This window comes from Leucoraja erinacea, chromosome 24 (genome assembly GCF_028641065.1).
Source record: "Leucoraja erinacea ecotype New England chromosome 24, Leri_hhj_1, whole genome shotgun sequence".
Taxonomy (NCBI): domain Eukaryota; kingdom Metazoa; phylum Chordata; class Chondrichthyes; order Rajiformes; family Rajidae; genus Leucoraja; species Leucoraja erinaceus.
Genome location: NC_073400.1, coordinates 28,547,423 through 28,572,417, shown reverse-complemented (window position 1 = coordinate 28,572,417; position 24,995 = coordinate 28,547,423). Strand labels below are relative to the sequence as shown.

The 24,995-nt window shown below is 44.0% G+C and overlaps 2 protein-coding genes across 4 annotated transcripts in view; both read right to left on the bottom strand.

Annotated features, from left to right (window-relative positions):
• The window catches only part of plekha6 (pleckstrin homology domain containing, family A member 6), a 198,616-nt gene extending 196,835 nt beyond the window's left edge, over positions 1–1,781 (bottom strand). Inside the window, exons 1-3 of one of the 3 annotated variants that reach the window (XM_055654906.1) lie at positions 1,553–1,781; positions 877–953; positions 711–768 (exon numbers count right to left, since the gene is read on the bottom strand). In XM_055654906.1, coding sequence (XP_055510881.1) covers positions 711–768; positions 877–953; positions 1,553–1,722 — 305 coding nt within the window. In that variant the 5' untranslated portion in view covers positions 1,723–1,781. The remainder of the gene's footprint in view (positions 1–710; positions 769–876; positions 954–1,552) is intronic. The other 2 variants (XM_055654908.1, XM_055654907.1) reach the window with 2 other exon arrangements.
• Positions 1,782–10,009: 8,228 nt separating this feature from the next.
• On the bottom strand, positions 10,010–24,559 carry LOC129708867 (protein phosphatase 1 regulatory subunit 15B). The gene is made up of 2 exons (XM_055654905.1): positions 23,451–24,559; positions 10,010–14,479 (listed from the first exon to the last, which is right to left on the bottom strand). Exons 1-2 carry the CDS (start codon positions 23,967–23,969, stop codon positions 14,285–14,287), a joined length of 714 nt encoding a protein of 237 aa, XP_055510880.1. The 5' UTR covers positions 23,970–24,559; the 3' UTR covers positions 10,010–14,284.
• Between the last annotated feature and the right edge of the window lie 436 nt (positions 24,560–24,995).

Genomic DNA, 24,995 nt, shown 5'->3' with positions numbered 1-24,995 from the left:
TAGGTGACGTTTTGGATCTGGACCCGCTGAGTTACTCCAGCACTTTGTGTCTATCTTTGGTATAAACCAGCATCTGCAGTTCCTTGTCTCTAGGAGATGATTAGCCACTATGATTGGCCTTAATTACCCCTCCACCTTTATGCCCAGACGCCAAAATCAGACTGTGATGCCGTCCAAAGGCAACTTGCTAATCCATAGCAGTGGAGGCTAGAATATAACGTCGTATTTTCATGTTTATATGTGATAGGAACAGAATTAGGCCATTCAGCCCATCAAGTCTACTCCACCATTCTACCATGGCTGATCTCTCTCCCATTCAACCCCATTCTCCTGCCTTCTCCCCATAACCCCTGACACCCGTACTAATCAAGGACCTATCGAACTCTGCCTTAAAAATACCCATTGACTTGACCTCCACAGCCTTCTGTGGCAATGAATTCCACAGATTCACCACCGACTTAAGAAATTCCTCATCTCCTTCCTAAAGGAACGTCATTTAATTCTGAGGCTGTGACCTCTGATCCTGGACTCTCCCACTAGTGGAAACATCCTCTCCACATCCACTCTATCGAGGCCTTTTACCCAAATGCAATTGTTAACCCATAGTAGTAGAGGCTAGAATATAAGGTCGTATCTCGCCAAAGACAGACAATGCAAAGACAATTCTTGGCAGCAGAGGGTGGATGGTAAATGAAGACACTTGGACTTACTTGATGAAATAGGTCGCGCCTTCAAAGGTGAATCCTTGCTCCCAGCCACGGAACAGACCTGGCGTTCAATACATCACATGCAAAAAAAACAAAAATGCACAACAGTTTGAAAGTCGCCGCAGCCAGTGGGTGGTTTAAACCACAAGCAAAGTCTCTGTAGACTCACCTGGGCGGCGCCGGTGTCCCGTGTGGCAAGTCTGTGCTGAGCCGGGGTAAAGCCAACTCGTGGAGCGGGTCAGGTCGCTGCAAGGGAAAGCCACGATAGATGGATGGGTGAAATATATGAATTGGAGGGGGAGAGGAGAGAGAGAGGAGAGGGAGATGGGGGAGAGAGGGGGGGGGGGGGGGGGGGGGAGGGGGAGAGGGTGAAAGAGAGGGAGATGGGGAGAGAGAAGGGGAGAGGAAGCGGGGAGAGAGAGGGGGAGAGTGAGAGGGGGGGAGAGAGTGAGGAGGGGGGGAGGGAGAGGAGAGGAGGAGAGGGGAAAGAGAGAGAGGGGGGCAGAGGGAGAGAGAGAGGGAGATGAGGAGATAGAGGGAGAGGGAGAGGGAAGAGAGAAAGAGAGAGGGTCCCGTCCGGTCGAGAGAGGGGGAGTAGGGGGAGATGTAGAGGGGCAGAGAGAGAGAGGGGGAGAGGGAGAGAGAGGGGGGAGAGGTATAGATAGAGAGGGAGGGGGTAGAGAGAGAGGGAGAGGGGGAGTAGACGGGAGAGGGAGGGAAGGGGCAAGGAAGTGGAGAGAGTGAGAGAATGAGAGTGAAAGTTGTCCTTGCTCTCATTCCCCAGAGAAGGGGCAGCGCCACAAGTCGAGAGGAGTCGGGCAAAAGGGCAAAGAGTGAAACTCAACTCTATGTAGAACAGGCGGCCGTCCCGGGTCACGCCGCGGCTCCAGAGTCCGGGCAACCTCTCCCTGTGTCCCCGCTTGTCCATGGATCCCAGCGGCCAGGAGGGAGAAGATGTCCCTGGGCGTGACCCAGGTCGGTGTGTGGAGAGAGTGGGATGGGCGAGTCGGATCATCACCGCCCACTGTGAGCGCTGCGCTCTAACCCACCCTGTCTCTGTCCCTGCCTCTCTCCGCCCACTACAGTGGCTGTTGCTATTCTAACCTGTCCCTTCAAAAGTAATACACTCACCTGCCTGGTTTACTTGTCACTTGTACCAAGGTGCCATGAGAAGTGTAGGGAGGGACTGCAGATGCTGGTTTAAGTCCCTGTCCCGCTGAGTTACTCTAGCTGGTTGTCCCTTGCTTGTTATTTAAAACTCTGCATTTCGGGTTGTTTTTGCGTGCATGCAATGCATTAAACGCCAGGACTGTCCCGTGGCTGGCAGCAAGGACTGACCTTTGAAGGCACGACCTATTTCATCAAGGGAGTCAAAACACCCACTCTCTTCTGCCAAGAATTTGCTTTACATTGAAGATAGACACAACATGCTGGAGAGATAGGTCAGCCATGATTGAATGGCGGAGTAGACTTGATGGGCTGAATGGCCTCATTCTGCTCCGGGATGGTGGAACTGTCATATGCTGAGAGATTGTTAAGGGTTTGGACACGCGAGAGGCAGGAAACATGTTGGGAAAGTCCAGAACCAGGGGCCACAGTTTAAGAATAAGGGGTAAAACCATTTAGAACGGAGACGAGGAAACACTTTTTCCCACAGAGAGTGGCGAGTCTGTGGAATTCTCTGCTACAGAGGGCGGTGGAGGCAGGTTCTCTGGATGCTTTCAAGAGAGAGCTAGATAGAGCTCTTAAAAATAGCGGAGTCAGGGGATATGGGGAGAAGGCAGGAACAGGGTACTGATTGGGGATGATCAGCCATGATCATATTGAATGGCGGTGCTGGCTTGAAGGGCCGAATGGCCTACTCCTGCACCTATTGTCTATTGTCTATTGCTCCTATCACATATGAACATAAAAATACGACGTTATATTCCAGCCTCCACTGCTATGGATTAGCAATTTGACTCTGGACGGCATCACAGTCTGATTTTGGCGTCTGGGGTAATTAAGGCCAATCATAGTGGCTAATCATCTCCTAGAGACAAGGAACTGCAGATGCTGGTTTATACCAAAGATAGACACAAAGTGCTGGAGTAACTCAGTGGGTCCAGATCCAAAATGTCACCTATCCATGTTCTCCAGAGATGGCGCCTGACCCACTGAGTTACTCCAGGATTTTGGAGTCACTCAGCGGGACAGGCAGCATCTCTGGAGAACAGGAATAGATGCCGCTTCTGGTCGAGACCCTTCTTCAGACTCTTGTTTTTTTTAATGCCAGGATGAAGCCGAAATAAAAGTCAATGACCTTCAGAAAGAATTCTTTGTCAATAACAATTTTTTGTTGTGTGCTTTTTGCCAGATATTTCATTTTAATGAGCATGGGGGAAAATGTGCAATGTGTTGGGAATGTTGCGCCCTGCCTTGTGAGTCGTACACCAGCAATGCAGCAAATGCAGAGTGGTGCAACGCTAGAGTTGCTGCCTTGCAGCGCCAGAGACCCCGGTTCGATCCCGACTACGGGTGCTGTCTGTACGGAGTTTGTACGTTCTCCCCGTGACCTGCGTGGTTTTCTCCGGGATCTCCGGTTTCCTCCCACACTCCAAAGACGTACATGTTTGTATGTTAATTGGCTTGGTGTAAATGTAACATTGTCCCTAGTGTGTGTAGGGTAGTGTTACTGTGAGTGGATCACTGGTCGGCACGGACTTGGTGGGCCGAAGGGCCTGTTTCCGCGCTGTATCTCTAAACTAAACATCACTGAAGATACAAAGAGGTAGGCTTTCTTTATTTTATGATCGTTTCTAGGCTGTCCTGTAACAACCACGGAAACAAAATCATGAGAGGATCACTAGATCGGGCAGACGCACAGAGTCTCTTGCCCAGAGTAGGGGAATCGAGGACCAGAGGACATAGGTTTAAAGTAAGGGGGGAAAGATTTAATAGGAACCTGAGGGGTAATTCTTTTCACACAGAGGGTGGTGGGTGTATGGAACAAGCTGCCGGAGAAGGTAGTTCAGGCAGGTGTTATCGCAATGTTTAAGAAGCATTTAGCCAGGTACATGGATAGGACAGGTTTGGAGGGATATGGACTAAACGCAGGCAGTTAGGACTAGAGTAGATGGGACATGTTGGTCGGTGTGGGCAAGTTGGGCCGAAGGGCCTGCTTCCACGCTGTATGACTCGATGAGACATCTTTATGAGAATGTTGTCGCAGCTGGTGGAGTTGCTGCCTCACAGCGCCAGAGACACGGGTTCGATCCTGACCACGGGCAGTGTCTGTGAGGAGTTTGCACGTCCTCCATGTGACCGTGTGGGTTTCCTCCGGATGCTGAGGTTTCCTCCCACATCCCAATGACCTGCGGGCTATTAGTTAATTGTCTCTGTACATTGTCCGAAATGCGTAGAAATCATGAAAAAGCATGCAGGTACAGCAGGCAGCGAAGAAAGCGAATGGCATGTTCGCCTTTATAACAAGAGCAGTCGAGTATAGGAGCAAAGAGGCCCTTCTGCAGTTGTACAGGGCCCTAGTGAGACCACACCTGGAGTATTGCGTACACTTTTGGTCCCCTAATTTGAGGAAGGACATTCTTGCTGTTGTGAGAGTGCAGCGTAGGTTTACAAGGTTAATTCCCGGGATGGCGGGACTGTCATATGTTGATAGAATGGAGCAGCTGGGCTTGTACATTCTGGAGTTTAGAAGGATGAGAGGGCATCTCATTGAAACATATAAGATTGTTAAGGGTTTGGGCACGCTAGAGGCAGGAAACATGTTCCCGATGTTGGGGGGGAGTCCAGAACCAGGGGCCACAGTTTAAGAATAAGGGGTAAGCCATTTAGAACGGAGACGAGGAAACACAAACAAGAGTGGTGAGTCTGTGGAATTATCTGCCTCAGAGGACGGTGGAGGCTGGTTCTCTGGATACTTTCAAGAGAGAGCTTGATAGGGCTCTTAAAGATAGGGGATATGGGTAGAAGGCAGGAACGGGTACTGATTGTGGATGATCAGCCATGATCACATTGAATGGCGGTGCTGGCTCGAAGGGCCGGATGGCCTGCTCCTGCACCTGTTGTCTATTGTCTAAAGTGGGATAATATAGATTGAGGAACAGTTTCTTCCCAGCTGTTATCAGGCAACTGAATGGTCATCTCATCGGCCAGACTGCGGTCCTGTCCTCCCATCTACCTCATTGGAGAGACCTCTGAATCATTTTTCAGCGCACGTCACTGGACCTCTTGATATATGTTATATCTTATACGTTAGTGAGTTATATCTTGCGTTAAAATGTTGTCGTTAAAATGCGTTGTAATTGCATTCATGTCTAGTCTTTTCTTTGACAGGTAAGCACACAAACAAAAGTGTGTCACTATTCCTCGGTGGGGTGAAGGGAAGAGCGTTCACGTCGCGGCCCCTCTTTCCACCACCGCACACAAGCAGCAACAAGACAGACACCATTGTATGCAGAGGCCGAGAAGTGTGTTCAGCTCTGGCTGAGCAACATCTAATCTTGTGAGTGGACTCGATAAGATGACCATTCCTCGTTACACGTGACAATAGGAAATTAAACTAAAAACTAAACTAACACGAATGGGTTAGTTTAACTATCCAATTTAAAAATAAATTGGATAGTTATATGGATGGGAAGGGAATGGAGGGTTATGGTCTGAGCGCAGGTATATGGGACTAGGGGAGATTATGTGTTCGGCACGGACTAGAAGGGTCGAGATGGCCTGTTTCCGTGCTGTAATTGTTATATGGTTATTATATGGTTATATGGGTTACTGTTGGCCGGCAAGAACTCAGTGGGTCAAAGGGCCTGTTTCCATGCTGTATCTCTAAACTAAACACCGGATGCAGGGCCGGATTAAGACCCATAGAGGCCCTAAGCACTTAAAAGATTTTGGTGCCCCCATATATATGTAATTCAAAATATAAACTGAAATAAACCATACAGTATTTTTTTTTTTTTTCAAAATGAAACAAAACTAACAGGAAGATGGAAAATAATGTTTATTTTTGTATATACTTCCATTTTATTTATATTTGAAAAGTTTTCTACATTTTTTAATTGCAAAGTCTTTGATCAGATCTCAAAATTAATCTTGCGTAACACATATAAAATCATATAAACCACTTTGAATATTATTTTAGCAAGTTTAAAGTGATTTAGTTTGTGCCGTAAACCATTTACCATTTCTGTGGTGCCCCCCTTCCTAAGCACGTGCTTATTTTGCTTAATGGTTAATCCAGCCCTGACCGTATGTTTTAAAGGGGAATAAATCGAACGGGAAAAGGGCGGGTTAGGTGGCGCCAGAGACCCAGGTTCGATCCTGACCTCGGGTGCTGCCTGTACCAAAGAGCCCATTGCATTTCGCAGGAGTTGCCTATTTTGCTCCGCTATAGGATCTTTGGTCTGTACGGAGTTTGTACATTCTCCCCGTGACCGCGTGGGTTTTCTCCGAGTTCCTCCCACATTTCAAAGATATTGCAGGTTAATTTTTCAAGCAAATTGCCCTGAGTGTGTGTCGGTTAGAACTAGTGTACGGGTGATCGGAGGTCAGCATGGACTCGGTCGGCCGACAGACCTCTTTCTGCGCTGTATCCCTGAACTAAACCAAGTGTGGGTTGCCGATGTATCGGGTTGGATGTATCGGACCCTTCTTCAGACTCACGAGAAGTGAAAAATCACAGACATTTAACTTTTGAATTAAAAAAAGTGTGATTGTAACCTGCAATCACTGCAGGACGACGGTCTTTACCACTTGAAGCTGCTCCATGGACAAGCCAGTTCACATTTATTCCTCTAGATGGTGAACTATATCAACACAGGCAGCTGTCTCTGGTATTTCAAAACAGCACTTTCGTAAATTGGGTGAAAAATCTCCAAACTAACTTGTCGAGATAAAGTTTCTAAACCTAGCTTTAAAATATTGAACAGTACATGACAGGAAGATAGACACAAAATGCTGGAGGAACAAGCAGCATAGAATATAGGTGTTGGAGTAGGTCATTCAGCCCTTCGAGCCAGCACCACCATTCAATATGATCATGGCTGATCATCCAAAATCAGTACCCCTTTCCTGCTTTTTCCCCATACCCCTTGATTCCATGAGCTCTAAGCGCTACTGTAAAGTTAACTCTCTCTTGGAAAAACATCCAGTGAATTAGCCTCCACAGCCTTCTGTGGCAGAGAATTCCACAGATTCACAACCCTGGGTGAAAAAGTTTTTCGTCATCTCAGTCCTCAGCATCTCTGGAGAAAAGGAATGAGGGACGTTTCGGGTCAAGACCACATCTTCAAGTCAGTGTGGTAATGGGAGGGGGGGGTTAAAGTGTTGGATGGGTGTGGTTAGACCACAAGGAGAGCCTCGGATGCAATGTTGGAATGTGTCAGTGTGCCTGAAGGCAAATGACTGCAGGTTGGAGCATGCAGAGGCGAGAGGAATCTGTCTCCGAAAATTCCTCCTGGTACAGGAAGAGATTAGTTTAGTTTAGAGACACAGCGTGGACATCTGCACGGAGAAAACCCACGCAGACCACGGGGAGAATGTGCAAACGCAGGGATCGAACCCGGGTCAAGTCAAGTCAAGTTTATTCGTCACATACACATACGAGATGTGCAGTGAAATGAAAAGTGGCAATGCTCACGGACTTTGTGCAAAAAGACAAACAAACAAACAACCTACAAACAGAATAGAACAGAATCGCATTTTATTTTACATATTGAATATTGTGGGCGGAAGGAAAAAGGGAAAAAAACAGCAATTTAAAAAAAAAGCAGTAGAGTGGTTCAGTAAATGTTAGTCCCTGGTGAGATAGGACTTTACAGTCCTAATGGCCTCCGGGAAGAGACTCCTTCTCATCCTCTCCGTTCCCACAGCATGGCAATGGAGGCATTTGGGTCTCTGGTGCTGTGAGGCCAAGGAGAGGTGCTGACATGCTCGCTCTAAGGTCCTGGCGGCACTGGGTTGGTGATGCGGTTCCATCCACCGCCGCTCCATGCAACTGCCGCGGGCTGCGCTCGGACGGACTCTGCTGCAGGGCCTCCACCCACACCACATGCCTTGCCTGCCCCTTTCCCGGGGTTACGTCCGCGCCTACAGGCGCCCTGGGGGTATTTCCGGGACCGCGTGGAAGCTGGACTGCATCCTTAACAAGGAAGGGGAGATAGTTCTTTAATAGTGTAGGGAAAGAACTGCAGATGCTGGTTTAAATCAAAGGTAGACACAAAAATGCTGGTGTAACTCAGCGGGACCGGCAGCATCTCTGGAGAGAAGGAATGGGTGACGTTTCGGGTCCAGACGTTTCGGGTCCAGACCCTTTGTCAGACTGAAAGTCACAGGAAGGGAAACGAGAGATATAGATGATGATATAGAGATAAAGAACAATGGGTGATCAGGTTGGTTCAGCCAGACTAACCTGATCTCCCGGTTGCTAAACACTGTAATTCCCATTCCCACACTGACCTTTCTGTCCTAGGTCTCCTCCATTGTCAGAGTGAGGCTAAACGCAAATTGGAGGAACAGCATCTTATATTTCGCTTGGGCAGCTTACAGCCCAGTGACATGAATATTGATTTCGCTAACTTCAAGCAACATTTCTCTCTCTATCCCTCCTCCATCAACTTCTCGTTTTCACCCAACAGCTAACAATGGCATGTCTCTTTTATCATCGTTACTTTTTTGCATTTCTTTCATTCATTGTTCTTTATCTCCCTACACCATCTTCTATATATTTTGTGTCCCTTTCCAGGGACTTCAGTCTGAAGAAGGGTCTCGACCCAAAATGGCATGTTGGCCCTTCATAACAAGTGGAGTTGAGTATAGGAGCAAAGAGGTCCTTCTGCAGTTGTACAGGGCCCTAGTGAGACAACACCTGGAGTATTGTGTGCAGTTTTGAGGAAGGACAATTTCTATGTAATCTTGCTATTGAGGGAGTGCAGTGCAGGTTCACGAGGTTAATTCCCGGGATGGCGGGACTGTCATATGTTGAAAGAATGGAGCGACTGGGCTTTATTTATACACTGGAATTTAGAAGGATGAGAGTGGTATTATTGAAAGATATAAGATTATTAAGGGATTGGACACGCTAGAGGCAGGAAACATGTTCCCAATGTTGGCGGAGTCCAGAACCAGGGGCTACTGTTTAAGAATAAGGGGTAGGCCATTTAGACAGAGACGAGGAAAAACTTTTTCACCCAGAGTTGTGAATCTGTGGAATTCTCTGCCTCAGAAGGCAGTGGAGGCCAATTCTCTGGATGCTTTCAAGAGAGTTTATCAGAGCTCTTAAAGATAGCAGTCAAAGGATATGGGGAGAAGGCGGGAACGGGGTATTGATTGTGGATGGTCACAGTGAATAGCGGTGCTGGCTCGAAGGGCTGAATGGTCCACTCTTATTGTCTATGATTGAAAAAGTATTAAAAGGTGAAGAAAAGCTGTCAGGGGTTATGGGGAGAAGGCAGGAGAATAGGGTTGAGAGGGAAAAATAGATTGGTCATTATTAAATGGCACTGTAGACTTGAAGGACTTACCTCTGCTTCTGGAACAGTGGAGGGCATAGCTGTAAGGTGAGACGAGGAAAAATATAATGGAAATGTGGCGAGCAGGTTTTGTTTACAGAGGGTGGTGGGGGTCCTGGAATGCATTTGTCAGGGATGGTTGAAAGTGGTGATTTACAAATAAATGGCGCAGAACTGGAGTGTTCAACAAACGTCAGGTGCAGCGTTGACAAGAAGTGATGAATCGGTTTTCTCGTCAGGGTGGACGAGTTACCACGAAAGCGAAGCGTAAAAATGCCGATGCGGCAACTCTTTGGGTTAGGAGTCTGAAGTCGGGTCCCAGGGTGAAACCTCGCTCAAGCCCTTTATCAGAACATTTAGAAAGAGTCACAAGACTGCATATTAAAACATTGCCCTCAATCAACATGTCAGACTAGAATTGACGGCACTTGGGGCCTGTACTTGGGTGCTGTCTGTATGTATGGAGCTTGTATGTTCTCCCAGTGCAGGTTTTGCTCCGGCTTCTTCCCACACTTCAAATACGTACAGGTTTGTAGGTTAATTGGCTTGGTATAATTGTAAATTGTTATGTGTGTGTGTGTGTGTGTGTAGGATAGCGTTAAGAGTGCAAGGTGATCGCTGGTCAGTGCGGACTCGGTGGGATGAAAGGCCCGTTTCCGCACTGTATCTCTAAACTAAACAACTTTTGATCTGACACATCAGCTTGCTGTAACGGAAACTCTAGTTGTTCAGGCACATTTCTTTGCGGGACTTGCAGGCATTTGGCATAAAGTAAAACAATAACTTGACCATGCTTCAGACTTCTTTTATTTGAAATTAGTTTTCCGTGCTTAAATGCACCATTAGTGATTCCCATTTTAACAGTTTGATGGGGAATTATAAATTAATTGTTTTAAATCGCTGCTTATCAATAATTAACCAATCTAATGCAAAATAGAATTGACTATATTCTTTACATATTTTACAAATCTGCAAAAAAAAAATTTACAAAAATAATTAGTTGCTTGGTAAATTAAAACCCATGTACTGAGGGCAATGGTGCAAAAGTCTTCACAAACTCACATACCTAACATTTTCACGTAATAAAAGGAGAAAATGATTGAAAAACAGAAACTGAGATTGGATTTCTGTCACATCAAATCTGTAAATTTGCCTGTTAACGTCCAAGACGCTCTCAGATCTGCTACTGGTGCTGGGTTAAATCTATCACAGACTCAATGATCAGTGATCACACAGATTTACATGTAATGTGTAATAGCAACAACCTATGCATCACAAGTTCCCTACATCTCCTTTAGCCTGAGTTTAGGATTCTCATTCTGGGAGGGCTTTGGATTAACTGGTTAGATGAAATCCCCTGATGCAGGGTAGAGGACTGTGTACAAGTGTTTCTCCATCACATGAAATACGACACTCAATCACCATTTTCTTTTAAACGAGCACCATAAGTGCTGAAGTTCATTGTGCAAGTGTTGCTGAGTTTCTGAGAAATGCATTTATATAGTGAGCTGTAAATGTAGATGCATTTTAGACTCGAAATTTGTACATTGGTTGCTGGAAGTGAAAACCAAGTGATATTTAAAGCACCATTCGCCATCAGAATGTGAAAAACATGGCTGAAGTGGTTGTTTTAAGCTGTGTTAAACTGTCAACTGTTTCGAAGGCACAATGCCAATTCTAAAGGATAAAATTTACAGATTTGGATTTCATATCTCACTTTTCAAGCTAATATTATTTGTGGGTGTTTAATTTTGAAAACAGGAATTCTAGTATGTTTGATATTGATTTGTCTTCAATGAAGCTAACAAAATACTTGACAGCTTCCAAATTCTAACCCGTAATTATTTCACAGGCTCCCAATCAAATTGAAAATGGAATTCCTCATTTTTAACTGATTGAGCGAGTATCTAAGCAGAGTTTTATTGATAACATAACATTAATTGCACGTAACTCAGATTTAGCAATAAACTGCCTAAAGTAAGCATTAAAAATTGAAACGCGGAAAAATGACCCGATATCCCTGTCCTCAAATATGAGAGAATAATTGAAACAGTCCCGATTCTGAATGTGATGGGCCACATTTCAAAGATATGGCACTTGTTACACACATAAAAGCCAATTAGCTGGAACAAAATAGCACTTAACTTCACAAAAGCTAATAAGCATAAAACAATGTTGATTTCATACCCCAAGTGCAAAATAGCGATGACCTATAATGTAGTACTTTTAATATGCCAAGAGTGCATTACAGTTGGGTAGGTAGCTTGCCTGAGAATAGAATGATGGAAATATTTTAATGCGTAAGGCAAATTCCTCATGTGCATGCTGACAAATTAATCTGCCACTTTAATATGTTTTGCCCATCTCCCAAGTTAAAAATATGCCTTAAATCAGAATGTGATATGTTGCAATAAGCAAACCAGCAGCCACATAAAAAAGAACCATGTGACTATGATAGCATTTCCTAATCAGGCCAGAAACAATAAAACATTATTCTTCCCACTCTTTGGAATGCAAGAAATTAAATTCACGTTTATGGATGAATCCTGCATTGAGATGTAAATCACCAATCAAAATCAACTTGGATCAGAAGACAAAAGTACTTGCAATTTGGAAATCTGAAATAAGCTCGGAAAATGCCCGATGTACTCAGTAAACCAGGCAGCGTCCGTGCAGGAAAAATAACGTTAAAGTTTCTGATTAATTCCCCTTCACCAATCCATTAGCCGGGAATGTTAACCATATCTTTCAATAAATGGTGCCTTACAGGTGGGGCATTTGTGAGATTTGGTGTCTTTATGTCAAAGTAGCAGTTGAATAGATAGCTGCGATAAACAAAAACTGTACCTATACGGTTGCATTGCCCATCTTACACCACCATTCCCTTTATAGCTGAAGCTGCGATGCAATCAGCTATCAGCAGAAATATCAAAGTTTTTCTCAAATTGCCAAAAGAACCAACTGATTTTCCCTTTATCCAAGAGCTTTTACCAAATGGAATCAAATGCCTGAAAACAAACCTGGTGGTATCTCTCGAAAGGGGGAAATAATGTAAGACTTTACAAGTAGGGGAGTGGGCTCATTTAGATGGTTGTTACAAATGGCTGAGTAAACGAAGAAGGGCCAAATAGTCTCCCGATGTAGTGAGTAATTCTGCTTATAGGAAACGGCAAGAAATTCCTCCTGGAAACTGGAAAAAACGGCCAAATAGGTAAACGAACCAACTGCATTGCACTGAGATGCTTCTAAACATGGAAAGCTTTCGCGTGGAAAAAAACATCTAACTAGGTAGCTTTTAAGCAACATTACCCAGCAATGGCAAGTGTATTGGTCCTAATAAGTTATGAAATATTTGCTTCAGCAACTTGGCTAAATCAAACGTTCTCTTTCCCCTGATTTCAATATTTCAAAAACCCATAAAATGATCAAACGGAGAGATCAATACCCAGCACACTGAAAGATACAGCTGCTCCTCGACCTGCGATGGGGCTACGTTCCGATAAAGCCACCGTAAACAATGGCTCGCTGCCGTCGCCCAGCGTTTGCACCATCGTATAGTCGATATATCGCCAGTCGAGGCGTAGCAAATCGGGGAGCACCTGTAACTTGCTGGGCAGGCGAAAGGAAAACATGCATAACTGCAATATATTCCTTCACTTGTGAACTGAAATGATTCAAATATAATCAGAAAATGAAACAACCACAGTGCTGTTATGCAGCAAATGGCTGTTGGGTAGAATTAAGTGCTTCAACAAGGGAAAATTTATGAGCACAGAACTCATGGAATTCAACAAGAAACTGAATGTGGGTGGAAATGTTAACATTAAAAAGGCTGCTTAAAGGAATAATATTGGACAACATTAACTCGGCATCCAGAATTTAAACCAATCTTTTAAAGGTTCCACCCTTTCTTGATTAATACAGGTGTCAGGGGTTATGGGGAGAAGGCAAGAGAATGGGCATGAGAGGGGAAGATAGATCAGCCACGATTGAATGGTGGAGTAGACTTGATGGAATGAATGGTCTAACTCTGCTCCCACAACTTGTAAACTTTCCAATAGATGACGTCCAAAATAAAAGCACTTCTTTAAATGCTGAGCTGTTAAAACAGGCCGTGGTTTTCAGCTTGGTTTTGAGTACTTCCCATTTGTCTAAAAGCTAAAAGCTAATCTGGTGTGACAAAGCATTTAAATTACTGGACCAATTATCCCAGGCCTGAATTAACAATGCAGCAAAATTAATTTAAATCCCACCATAGTAGCTCTGAATTTTAAATTTAACTAGCATAGACTCGGTAGGCCGAAGGTGAAATTAAAAAAAAAATTAGGTTGGATTCCTTTAAGACGTTGCCCTTCATTATTCTTTAAACACGTGACTTTCTGAAGGAAACCCAGGTGGTTGATGCTATCTGAGCTTCAAATGCTTTAAGAAATTCACAAGATATTTTGTCCCCTAAACATCTGCTTTGGAAAAGTGCCTCCGTCTCATTGCAAATGGGTACCGTATTGACACAGAAATACATCTTCCAGTCGCTACATCACCTTTGCATTTTCTCCAAGTGAATATTGTAGAGGATTTAGTCAGCTGGTACACAAGGTACTTGCATGGATGGATCTAGATTGGGTTTTAATCCAGATTCCAGGAATAAAAGGGGCAATAAATGAATGACTGTATAACTCATTGAACAAATGCACTCAACCTCCACAAATCATTAATCTCTTCACGTTTGACTAACGTTTATGCAAAAGTTATCTTGCACGTTGGGGAAACCTATTGTAAAAAGAGTAAACAGTTAAAAGCATCAGCCCAGGTATAGCTCACAATAGTGCCAAAGCAATATTAGACTCCTCTGATGTAGTGACTCTGCAACCTCAAATGTGACACGTTTCATAAAGGGCTGCTTTTTACTCCAGTCAGCCTTGTAACAACTGTGCAAAACATTCTGCTTTAACCACCAGCCTCAAAGCTGACATTGCACAGTTGGAACAAACTTGAGGGTTATTTAGTCGTTAGTCTACAGCAAAAGAGGAGAGTTCTGTTTTCTCAATCCGGTCTGCTCAGGGGTCACGAGCTGCCCAGCTGCATTCTCTTCAGCACTGTCCGTCGGTGTTCAAGGGTAAAACAACAGCCAATACATTCTTCAGTTTCCTTGATTCGCTTCTGGAAGCGGCAGCGATCTCGGGCACACTCTTCCCAAGGACCTTTACGGACCTCCTCGCTGCTCACGTAATATTCTGTGACATGCTCATCAAAGGCAACCTGAATGTAAGAGAGGAAAAAATATGGCTTCAGTACTGGCAGATATTTAATATTGAAGCAGCTGCCGCATATATTGAAAATCAAACTCCTCTGCACATTTCTCGTCAATATCGTTTCTTATCGAGTAAGAAAGAACTGCAGATGCTGGTTTAAATCGAAGGTAGACACAAAATGCTGGAGTAACTCAGCATCTCTTGAGAGAAGGAATAGGAGTTGTGTCGGGTCAAGACCTTTCCTCCAACTGAAGAAGAGTCTCGACCCGAAATGTCGCCCATTCCTTCTCTCCAGTGATGCTGCCTCACCCGCTGAGTTACTCTAGCATTTTGTGTCTCATTTCTTATTGAGATGCAAAATGCAGTGATCAGTCCCTCCTAACAAAATGAATCTAGATTAGGGCGCAAGTTTCCTCCACTGAGCACTGGAAATCGTTATTGAAGTCATACCAAGATAGATTTAATTGTTTTTAATTCAGAACTCTCGGTAACTTTCTGGAAATTCTAGTGGTTAAAGAAAAGTTTGAAATTTGTCATGACCCTCATGCCTGAGGGGAATCAATGTGACCTTGCAATTCCGCTACAATAAAAATGCAGAGACTAATTGGAGTTTCAAGCAGCTGGGAACTTCTGTATTCATTGAAAAATGACATGGAAGAATACATGGATTTCCATGCCTGTGAAGAAATTTTCAATGTAGAAACAAAGAACACCACATGCTGGTTTACACAAAAGGACACAAAGTCCTGGAGTAACTGATCAGGTTCAAACAGCATCTCTAGAAAACATGGTTAGGTGACGTTTCGGTTCTAGACCCTTCCTCAGACTGATTTTTAAATTATTTCTCAGGCACCATTCAATCTTACGTCCCTCCCCTTAACAGTCAATTCAAAGACTCCACAGTTCCTCAGAGACTATTATAACAAATGGTATCCATAATCTACCAGTCACATGTGTATATATTCCCAGCATGCCAGATTATCAGAGTTTTAATATTATAATAGAGAAAAAACTGAGTGTCTTCATCCAGGGCAATTACCTATAATATTTAGAGAACTAACCAGAAGAGTGGGTAAAGCTGGACAAGTACTCAACATTATTCACAGCCAGCTATCAAACGCATCACTGCAAATTCTGTAAATTGCTTTAAAAGCCTACTAGAAACTCATCAATCACACTGGCTAAAGAGAAAGATGCACCGCACCGTGGCCATTGTGAATGACTGCTGATAAGGTTAGGCTTAATAATGAACAATTACCAAGATAGTTTGTCAGGTAGAGTACTTAAAAAAAAAAAGTCCTCTACATAAAACGGGATAGCACAGATGTAGGCCGTTCAGCCCACAGTGTCTGTGCCAAATACAATGCCAAATATAATTTCCTCAACCTGCACGTAATCCATACCCTTTCAATTCCTGCATATCCACGTACCCAGCTAAAAGTCTCCAGAGAATGAGAATACTACTCTCATTCTCCACTTCATCGCCTCCCCTCGTACGATGTTGCAGGCACCCACTTCTCAGTATGAAATAAAATGGCCCTGCACATGTCCTTTAACCCCCCCTCTCCCCCGACTTTAAAGCAATGTCCGCTAGTCTTTGACACCGATGGAAACTTCTGACCGGTACCCTATATGACACTCAAATCTATATACACAAATTTAAGCTCAGTAAGGAGACAATTAAAAAAACTTAAAGCAGTTCTGTAAATGTCTAACAGATTAAGCTAATGGTCAGTTTAGCATAAAACCAGACATACTAGGGGGTTCCAAGTTTTGTTAACTGCTTATAGAAAGCAAGCTGATCTCAGTACAACATTATTTGGGATGACACATTTGCCTAGTTCACCATGAACAAATCCGAAATGATTCACTCAAGAAGAATTTAATGAATCACCCAATTGTGTTCTAACAATCAGACTGCGATCAAAGCAAAATACCATTGATATGTCACTATCTTGGGAGGTAGGGTGGGGAAGAGGGAGTGATTGGAACATGAGTAACTAATCCCCACATAAAAAACGGATGCAATGACTTCTAATGTGTGGACAATCACATTGTCAGAAGGCACACTAGACCTAATCTCCAATAAGCTTCCACTGGAAAAACAGGACAAATGGACAACTACAGTCCACCTCATTATTAAAATCAAGTTCATGACAACTTCAGTCATCAAGCTGTGGTACGCAGAAGGCACACTCACAACATGTAGCTGCACAAGAAATGCTGGAGTAGATAGATATAGATAGATAGATAGATAGATATGCCATTTATTGTCACTATACATGTACAGTGAAACTGAAAGCTGCTCGTACTCAGTGCATACATACAATTTTACACAAAAAACAAGAAACAGAAAACAAAACAGAAGGGAGATGGGGGGGGGGAATAGGTGCACAAATTCTACGGCGCTACATACATATATACATATATACAGATGGAAGTCCGTGTTGGGCGGTGTAGTCAGTGAATGTGTGGATTTGAATTCATGGTAGATATAATTCTCGGGAAGCAGCTATTCCTGAGTCTGTTTGTCCTGGATTTGATGCACCTATAGCGCCTTCCAGAGGGCAGCAGGTCGAACAGTCCAAACGCAGGATGGGAGCTGTCTTTGGTGATCTTCTTTGCCCTGCTAAGGCAGCGGGAGGTGTAGATGTCCATCAGGGAGGGGAGAGGGCAACCAATGATCCTCTGCGCTGTCCTGGTTACCCTCTGAAGCCTCTCCCTGTCTGCCGTCTGAGTAACTCAGCCGTCTGAGGATATTTGAAGATCAAGATCTCAAATCAAGTGCAAATCTAGCGAGCCACCAGTCTGCAATGATTCCTGCACTCCGATACTCCTGAGACACAAAGTGCCTACAGTAGGTGCCTCGAAGTACTATACTAGGTACCATCGATACTGTAGCTGCAAAATCCTTCAAATCTATCCACAGGATAAGCAAACTAACATCAGTGTCCTCGCCCAGGGAAATACTCTCAACAATTTGGCACTAATTTTACTCTGTTGGAGCCAACGAGCAGGGCTGCATTTCTCATGCGCTGAGTAAACCCCTGAAGCAGATAGCCGATTCCAACCTCAGTCACAGTAAGCAATTTAGTGGCCAGAATGAATAACACTTTCTAACACCACATAAGTATAACATCCCCAATAATATAGGAACCTTGAACCCAATGACTGTTCAAAAACAAAGGACATTTGAGATAGTATTGGGGACCACAAGCCAGTTCATCAGGAGCTATGTAAAGAGCAGAAAACTACAACCAGCAGAAGTGAATAAATAATCTCCTAAACTCTCCACCACCTACCCATCGAGCATTTCCTGCTTCACCTGTGACAGAATCTGCAGGGAGAACTTAGACCTCATTGGATATCTTTGAACCTACAAAACAGACCTGGAAACAAGTTATTTTCAATTCTGTGTGACCACTGAGAAGAGGAGAATGTGTTCACGTTATAGGAGTAGAATTAGGCCATTTGGCCCATCGAGTCTACACCATTCAATCATGGCTGATCTCTGCCTCCTAATCCCATTTTCCTGCCTTCTCCCCACAACCCTTGGCACCCATTCTAATCAAGTTTTAAACATAGGTCATGGTAGAGAGAATAAATAGAACATCTCACCTGACAAGAGCTCAGACTGAGCTGGCACAAACTACACAAAGCCTCCTAAATCATCCTTTTAATTATTAATGTAGAGATGAAATTAAGTCACAACAGTGCATCAGTTCCCTAATTCAGCAATATTAGCATTCAAATGGTAAGAAATGAGTAACTTTTATACAGTCCCATTAAAATAAATAAACATTTTACATCACATTATTGTTATGTAGAACATTTATGCAAGAAAACCAGCCTCAAATAGATGAGTGGTCTTCTATATGACAATCGGTTTATCAAATACATTTTCGATTCTGTCAACAAGGAAAATAATTTGTGCTCTGTGAAATTTAAGCATTTACTTTTAAAATGTTAGCAGGATTCATGGCAGATTAGGGTATGTTTTAATTGAAATTTACGATAAAATAACTCAAATGAGGAAATGTGCTGCTTTCCTGGAATCCTAGCCATATCAGCTATCAGTTTCATTATTCAAATGATCACATTATAACTCCTTACTGTAACAACGTACCAACAAAAGGACTTTGCTTGGAAGGACTATAATCAAGCTCTCAAATGGGAAAAGATGAAATTGAAACAATTTTCTTTATTATCAGCATCCAAACTGAACTAATTTTTACCTAATGAAACAAAAAGTGCTAAGAGTGGGTGGTATTGAGGCCAGCTGATAAATAACATGCAATTAAGCATTGTGATCACCCTCCCAAAGTGTGTCACAATGCTGAAAATGGTTGTGGGCTTGCTGGGTTTGACTCAGCTGGCCAACAATGCTGCCTTCTATTGCTCAGCAGCAATTTATAGATTCACTACAGGCAAATTAATTCCAGGCGAAATACAAGGCAGTATAAATTGGCTATCCCTCAACATTGAGAAACTATTACACAAGGAGTCTAAATATCCAAAGTTTGCAATCACACTTTGTCATGACTTCCACAGCATATTTATGCCATCTGCAGCCCGCAAGCCATGCCCAAGAAAGATCTGAAGTGGATACCGTGGACTAAACTGTACGTACAGAAATAGACAGTAGTGTTGAAAATGGCTAACGGTGCCAAGCTTGGGGAAAAAGAAACACAACTTTGTACAAGACCAAGCATTCAATAAGAGACTTGTTGAAGTGGAACCCAAATGATTTCAAAACTTAAATCTGAAGCTCACTAGAATCTTCAAAGTTTTAGGATCACCTGAGATAATGCCTCGTTAAGCTGAGCAAATTGTGTCCTAAGAAATATCAACAGCACATTTTGTTGAAGAAGTCGAGAGAAATGCAAGCAAACATTCAATGCTCATTCGAGACTATCAATGAGTGGTGAAGAGGGGTCTAAAATAAAATGAGGAAAAGTAAAGCAAATAAATGGGAAATGTCGTTCTGTCAACACACCCTGATATTCCAAAATATACTTTTAAAAACTTGTTTATATGTTTGTGCAGTATCAAGTAAGTATCTAAAATAAGAGAACATTCAATACAACAACACACCATACAGATTAGGGGGCAAGAGCTTTACCATATGTGTTCAATTGCCAGCTTTACGAATTCCAAGAATTAATAATTAAAATAAATATGCAAGTTCACAAGGAAAAATTGCTGTTATGGCTTTTGTTAACAAGGGTATAGAAATTGTTCTTGTTCTGAAGTTGTTAAAAAGATTTTGTTGGGACCAAAAACATTGCAGGAGCAAATTTATACACACTGCAGTCCCTGAAAACAGGTAAACTAATTGTCAATGTCAAGGAAAGACAAAAATGCTGAAGTAACTCAGCAGGTCAGGCAAAATCTATGGCGAAAATAAATTTAGGTGATTTTTCGAGTTGAGACCCTTCTCTGGTGTGTGGTTCTGTGCTAGGGTTAAGAAAACTCTAAATACATCGGGAATATTCCTTTAAAAGGGCAATTATTATGCATTAAGGAAAGAGAACATTTAACACAATTGAAGCCTTAAAATGTACTCTCTCTAGATCTCTGCAACAGCAAAACAAAATGCATAACATTTTTCTTCCTCAAAAGCCGACCTTGTCTAAATTACAATTACAGAATGTCAAGCACTCAGTCAGCTACCTCCCTTCAATCAACTCTATTTATACCTTATGCTGCCTCGGCAAGCCCGGCAGCATAATCAAGGACGAGTCGCACCCTGGCCACTCCGTCTTCTCCCCTTGGGCAAAAGGTATAGGGTGATTTCACCAAATGTCAAATGAGCGTAGATCCCCCCTCACGTGACCGAAAATTTTAACTGGAGGACATATGTCACATCGGTACATGTTAGTGAATGGGGAAACACGCACTTTCCCACCCGTTAAAAACATGGAAAACGGCCGATTTTTTAGCTGAAATTTTCTGTGCTAGTCGGGGTGACCGTGAAGCACAGCGACCTAAATTTTCAGGCAAAAAAAAAATATAGAAAGTAAGGTAATTACAAGAGGGAACTGAAGGTGGAACACAGCGGACATTTGCCGTGGAGATTTAAAGATCCAAAATATCGGGAATTATCGCGTTTGCTCGCTGATTTTCATCAAAAGCAAGTTAATAATGCCTTACTGTTGATGAAATTCAGCGAGCAAACGCGATAATTCCCGATATTTTGGATCTTTAAATCTTACTTTCTATCTTTTTTTTTGCCTGAAAATTTAGGTCGCTGTGCTTCACGGTTACCCCGACTAGCACAGAAAATTTCAGCTCAAAAATCGGCCGTTTTCCATGTTTTTAACGGGTGGGAAAGTGCGTGTTTCCCCATTCACTAACATGTACCGATGTGACATATGTCCTCCAGTTAAAATTTTCGGTCACGTGAGGGGGGATCTACGCTCATTTGACATTTGGTGAAATCACCCTATAGAAGTGTGAAAACCTCCAGATTCAGGGACAGTTTCTTCCCAGCTGTTATCAGGCAACTGAACCATCCTAGGAAGCAGTCCTGAACTACTATCTCCCTCATTGGTGACCCTCAGTCTATCTTTGAGCAGACTTTATTGGCTTTACCTTGCAATAAATGTTATTCCCTTAGCATGTATCTATCTATACACTGTAAATGGCTCAATTGTAATCATGTATTGTCTTTCCGCTGACTGGTTAGCACGCAACAAAAGCTTTACACGGTATCTCGGTACACGTGACAATAAACGCAAGCCTACCACCTTCAAGACTCAGATGTGGAGAATCATCATGTGAAGCAGTTTTATTTATCATGCCCAATCTCATTGTCATCATTCACTATGTGCAGGGAGGAACTACAGATGCTGGTTTAAGCCAAAAACAGACACAAGAAGCTTGAGTAACTCAGCGGGTCAGGCTGGAGTAGGTGAAGTTTCGCATGCCTGGGAAAAGTGTGGAAACCGAGGCTCCAACAGGTGAGGAGAGAGGGCAAGAATTGTGGCCCAGGTGAGCCGAAGGAAGAACAGCAAACATTAACCAGTGAGCCATATGCTGAAGCATGAGGATTTCAGAATTCATAGGGTCATAAGCTATAGGAGTAGAATTAGGCCATTCGGCTCATCATCTACTCCGCCATTCAATCATGGCTGTTATATCTCTCCCTCCTAACCCCCTTCTCCTGCCTTCTCCACATAAACCCCGACACCTGTACTAATCAAGAATCTATCTATCTCTGCCTTAAAAATATCCACTGACGGCCTCCACAGCCTTCTGTGGCAAAGAATTCCACGGATTCATCACCCTCTGACTAAAGAAATGTCTCTTCATCTCCTTCCTAAACAAACGTCTTTTAATTCAAAGGCTATAATTTCATGGCCTAGACTCTCCCACTATTGGAAGTATGCTCTCCACAGCCACTCTACCCAAGCCTTTCACTATTCTGTACGTTTCAATGAGGCCCCCCCTCCCCATTCTTCTAAACTCCAGCAAGTACAGGCCCAGTGCCGACAAAAGCTCATCATTCAGCCACTTTAATTTCCCATCCCACAATAATCTGTCTGTACTCAGCCTCTTCCACTGCCAGAGTGAGGCAACGTGCAAACTGGGAGAAATCAAGAATTCAGCCAAGGTAGACTATAATTCAATGGCATAAACACTGAATTCTCCAAATTTAGGTGCCACTCCCCACCCATGCTACTTTTGACTCTTCCTGCCTCCAAACTCCTATCCTCCCCTCCAATCCACCCTCCCAACACCAGGTCCCCATTCCTAACCCCCCCCAATCCCCCATATAATTCATTGCTTCATGCCAAATAATATTCCAACATCTGCACCCTTTTGTCTTCTCATTGAATCAACTCCAGCCTTGGTTATTATCTCCACCCATTATTGGCCAATTCTCACCTGGATCCACCTATCACTTACCAACTTTTCCCATTCCCCTCTCTACCAGCTATCTCCCCTCTATTCCATCAGTGTGAAGAAGGGCCCTGAAACAAAATGTCATCCATCCAAATGCATCCGTTTCCCTCCATAGATGCTACCTCACTCTACAGGCTACAGGCCTCACTCCCACCAACATCCTCAGGACTTTCTACAGGGGTACGGTGGAGTCTGTACTCACGTACTGCATAAATACGTGGTACTGCACCTGCAACTGCTCGGACAGGAAGGCTCTGCAGAGGGTCCAGAGCCGCTGTCTGAAAAAAGCTCAGAGAATTGTTAAGGACAAACTGCACCCCCTCCACATACACCTGGATCTCCTGCCATCAGGCAAGAGATATCGAAGCTTCAAAGCCCGGACTACAAGACTGCTAAACAGCTTCCTACCACAGGATGTGAGGCTGCTAAACAGTCACTCTGTACTCACAGTCACTTGATTCTGCGGCTGGCACGGACACTTTAATAACTGGCACTGGCCACTTTAATAACTGGCACTGGCCACTCAAATCAGCTGCCCCGGACATTTTTATGATTGGTTTATTGTATTTTAACGTTGTGTTTTACCTGCTTTTAACTATTTATACTGTTCCATCAGACACTGGATTGTTTTTAGTGTTATTATGTGTGAAACGTTTTAAATTTCATGTGCGATGCTCCGCTATTCCCTGGGAAACGTCTTTTCATTTTGCACTGTACAACTGTTGCTTGCAAGATGACAATAAAGGTTATTATTATTATTATTATTACCTGACCCATTGAGAGCCTCCAGAAATTTGCTTTTTATTCATGATTCCTACATCTGCAGCCACCTGTCTCCTCAGGATTTCCAGATAGTCAGTGGACTAAAGGAGTTTTAATGCACCACGTTATAGAGATTCATGTAACATTCAAGTAATAAGGTTCAATGCAATAATTTCAGGATACTGAAAAGCTAGATATCCATTGCATAGAATAACTGTACATGAAAGCCATTAGTTACGCTCACAATCAAATAAGGAACTACTGGCATCCAGAGAATGTACAACATTCAAAGCATAGAAAACAATTACCTTTTTCCTGCATTTTCTTTGTAGAGGCAGCTGGTTCTGTGACTCATCTGAAAACCCACTGTCCATTCTCTCCTCAGCATCTTTTAAGTTGGGGAAGCACAACACAGGTTGCTGGGGATTACTGGACTCCAATACAGTTCTAGTTTCTAACTTGTGTCGAGTTTTAATAGAAGCTTGAAAGTTCAACAGGTTGTACGGATCAGAGAAATTTACTAAAGAGTTCCAGAGAATTTCATTTTCGTCACTGTCCGAGAGTTCAGAACTTCCATCGCTATCAAATCCATCATCGTCCCAGTCACTCTCCCCATCCTCACTGTCATCATCTTCATCACTATCCTGGCTTCCCATAAATATAGGCGATAGTTTTATTGGCACACTGAGGTCTGGATATGGAAGGGCTGGTTTCCTCTTCATCTGAATCATCCTCAGTGTCATCATCACTACTTGTCCACTCCTCATCTCCGAAGGGCAGAATTTTATCTTCAATTTCCAAACGATTGCAGGAGGGCAAGTCCACATTTAGAAGCTGCAACAAAACTGCCTCTACACTTTTTACAGAACTGTATTCTTCTCCTTTTTCCTTCAGGTCACCAGGCTCGGAGGAGCGAGTCATTGTAGATGTAGAACCAGGGGAGAGGTCACTGGCCGAATTGAACAGTTGTTGTTGTTGTTGCTGCTGCTGCTTGGGGCAATTGTGCTCCTCTTCCAGGCTAAAATAACCATGGTACCCGTCCACGGCGATGAATTGGGAAAGTTCTGAGGGCTTCTCCATTCTCTGGACGGTGGAGAGGGAGAGATGAGAGAGCGTCCAAATGTTGACGTTGACATTTTCCAGGTGGAGAGAAGATGCTGGAGGGTCAGATGTCCACAGGTCCCACGGGGGGGTGTGCCTGTGTTGGGGGGTGGCGACACGGGGGTGGGGGATAACAGGCGGCTCTGCGGGCGAGGGAAAGCAAGCCGCCCCCCAGCCACACTTTACTCCACACGTCCCCCAACAGGCTGCTGCTGCTGCTGTTGTTGCTGCTGTTGCTGTGAGCCTGGGGCTCGGTATGACCACGGGGTAACGACCCCGGCTCCTCGCCCACACCGGCCTTGGCCTTGGCCTTGGCCTTGGCCTTGGCCTCCCCAGTGGTCGGCGCCGTCCAGGCAAGGCGAGAAGGAGACGCCGCTGTCACCGGGCGTCTCCTCCACAAGCCGGCGGGAGAGCAGCGAGCCCAGGCCGGCCAGAGGCGACACCAGCCGGCTCCACAAGCCGGAGTAGAACGAACCGGAGTAGAACGAACCGGCTTGTGGGGGGGAAGAGTCGCCGTCCATTATTATAGAAGCAGACGGCGGTTTAAACGAAGCTCGCCGCCGCCATTTTGTGGAGACTCGGACCTCGACGGTAAATTAGTCGCCGTGCGGTCGAGGTGGCGCCGAGCAGAGGTGGGGACGATGCTGTGGACGATGGTGGTGGTGATGGTGGTAATGGTGATGATAGTGGAGGCCCAGCCCGCTCCCGCTCGCCATCCTCCTCAGCACGGCCCCCACCCGCTGCTGTCCGCC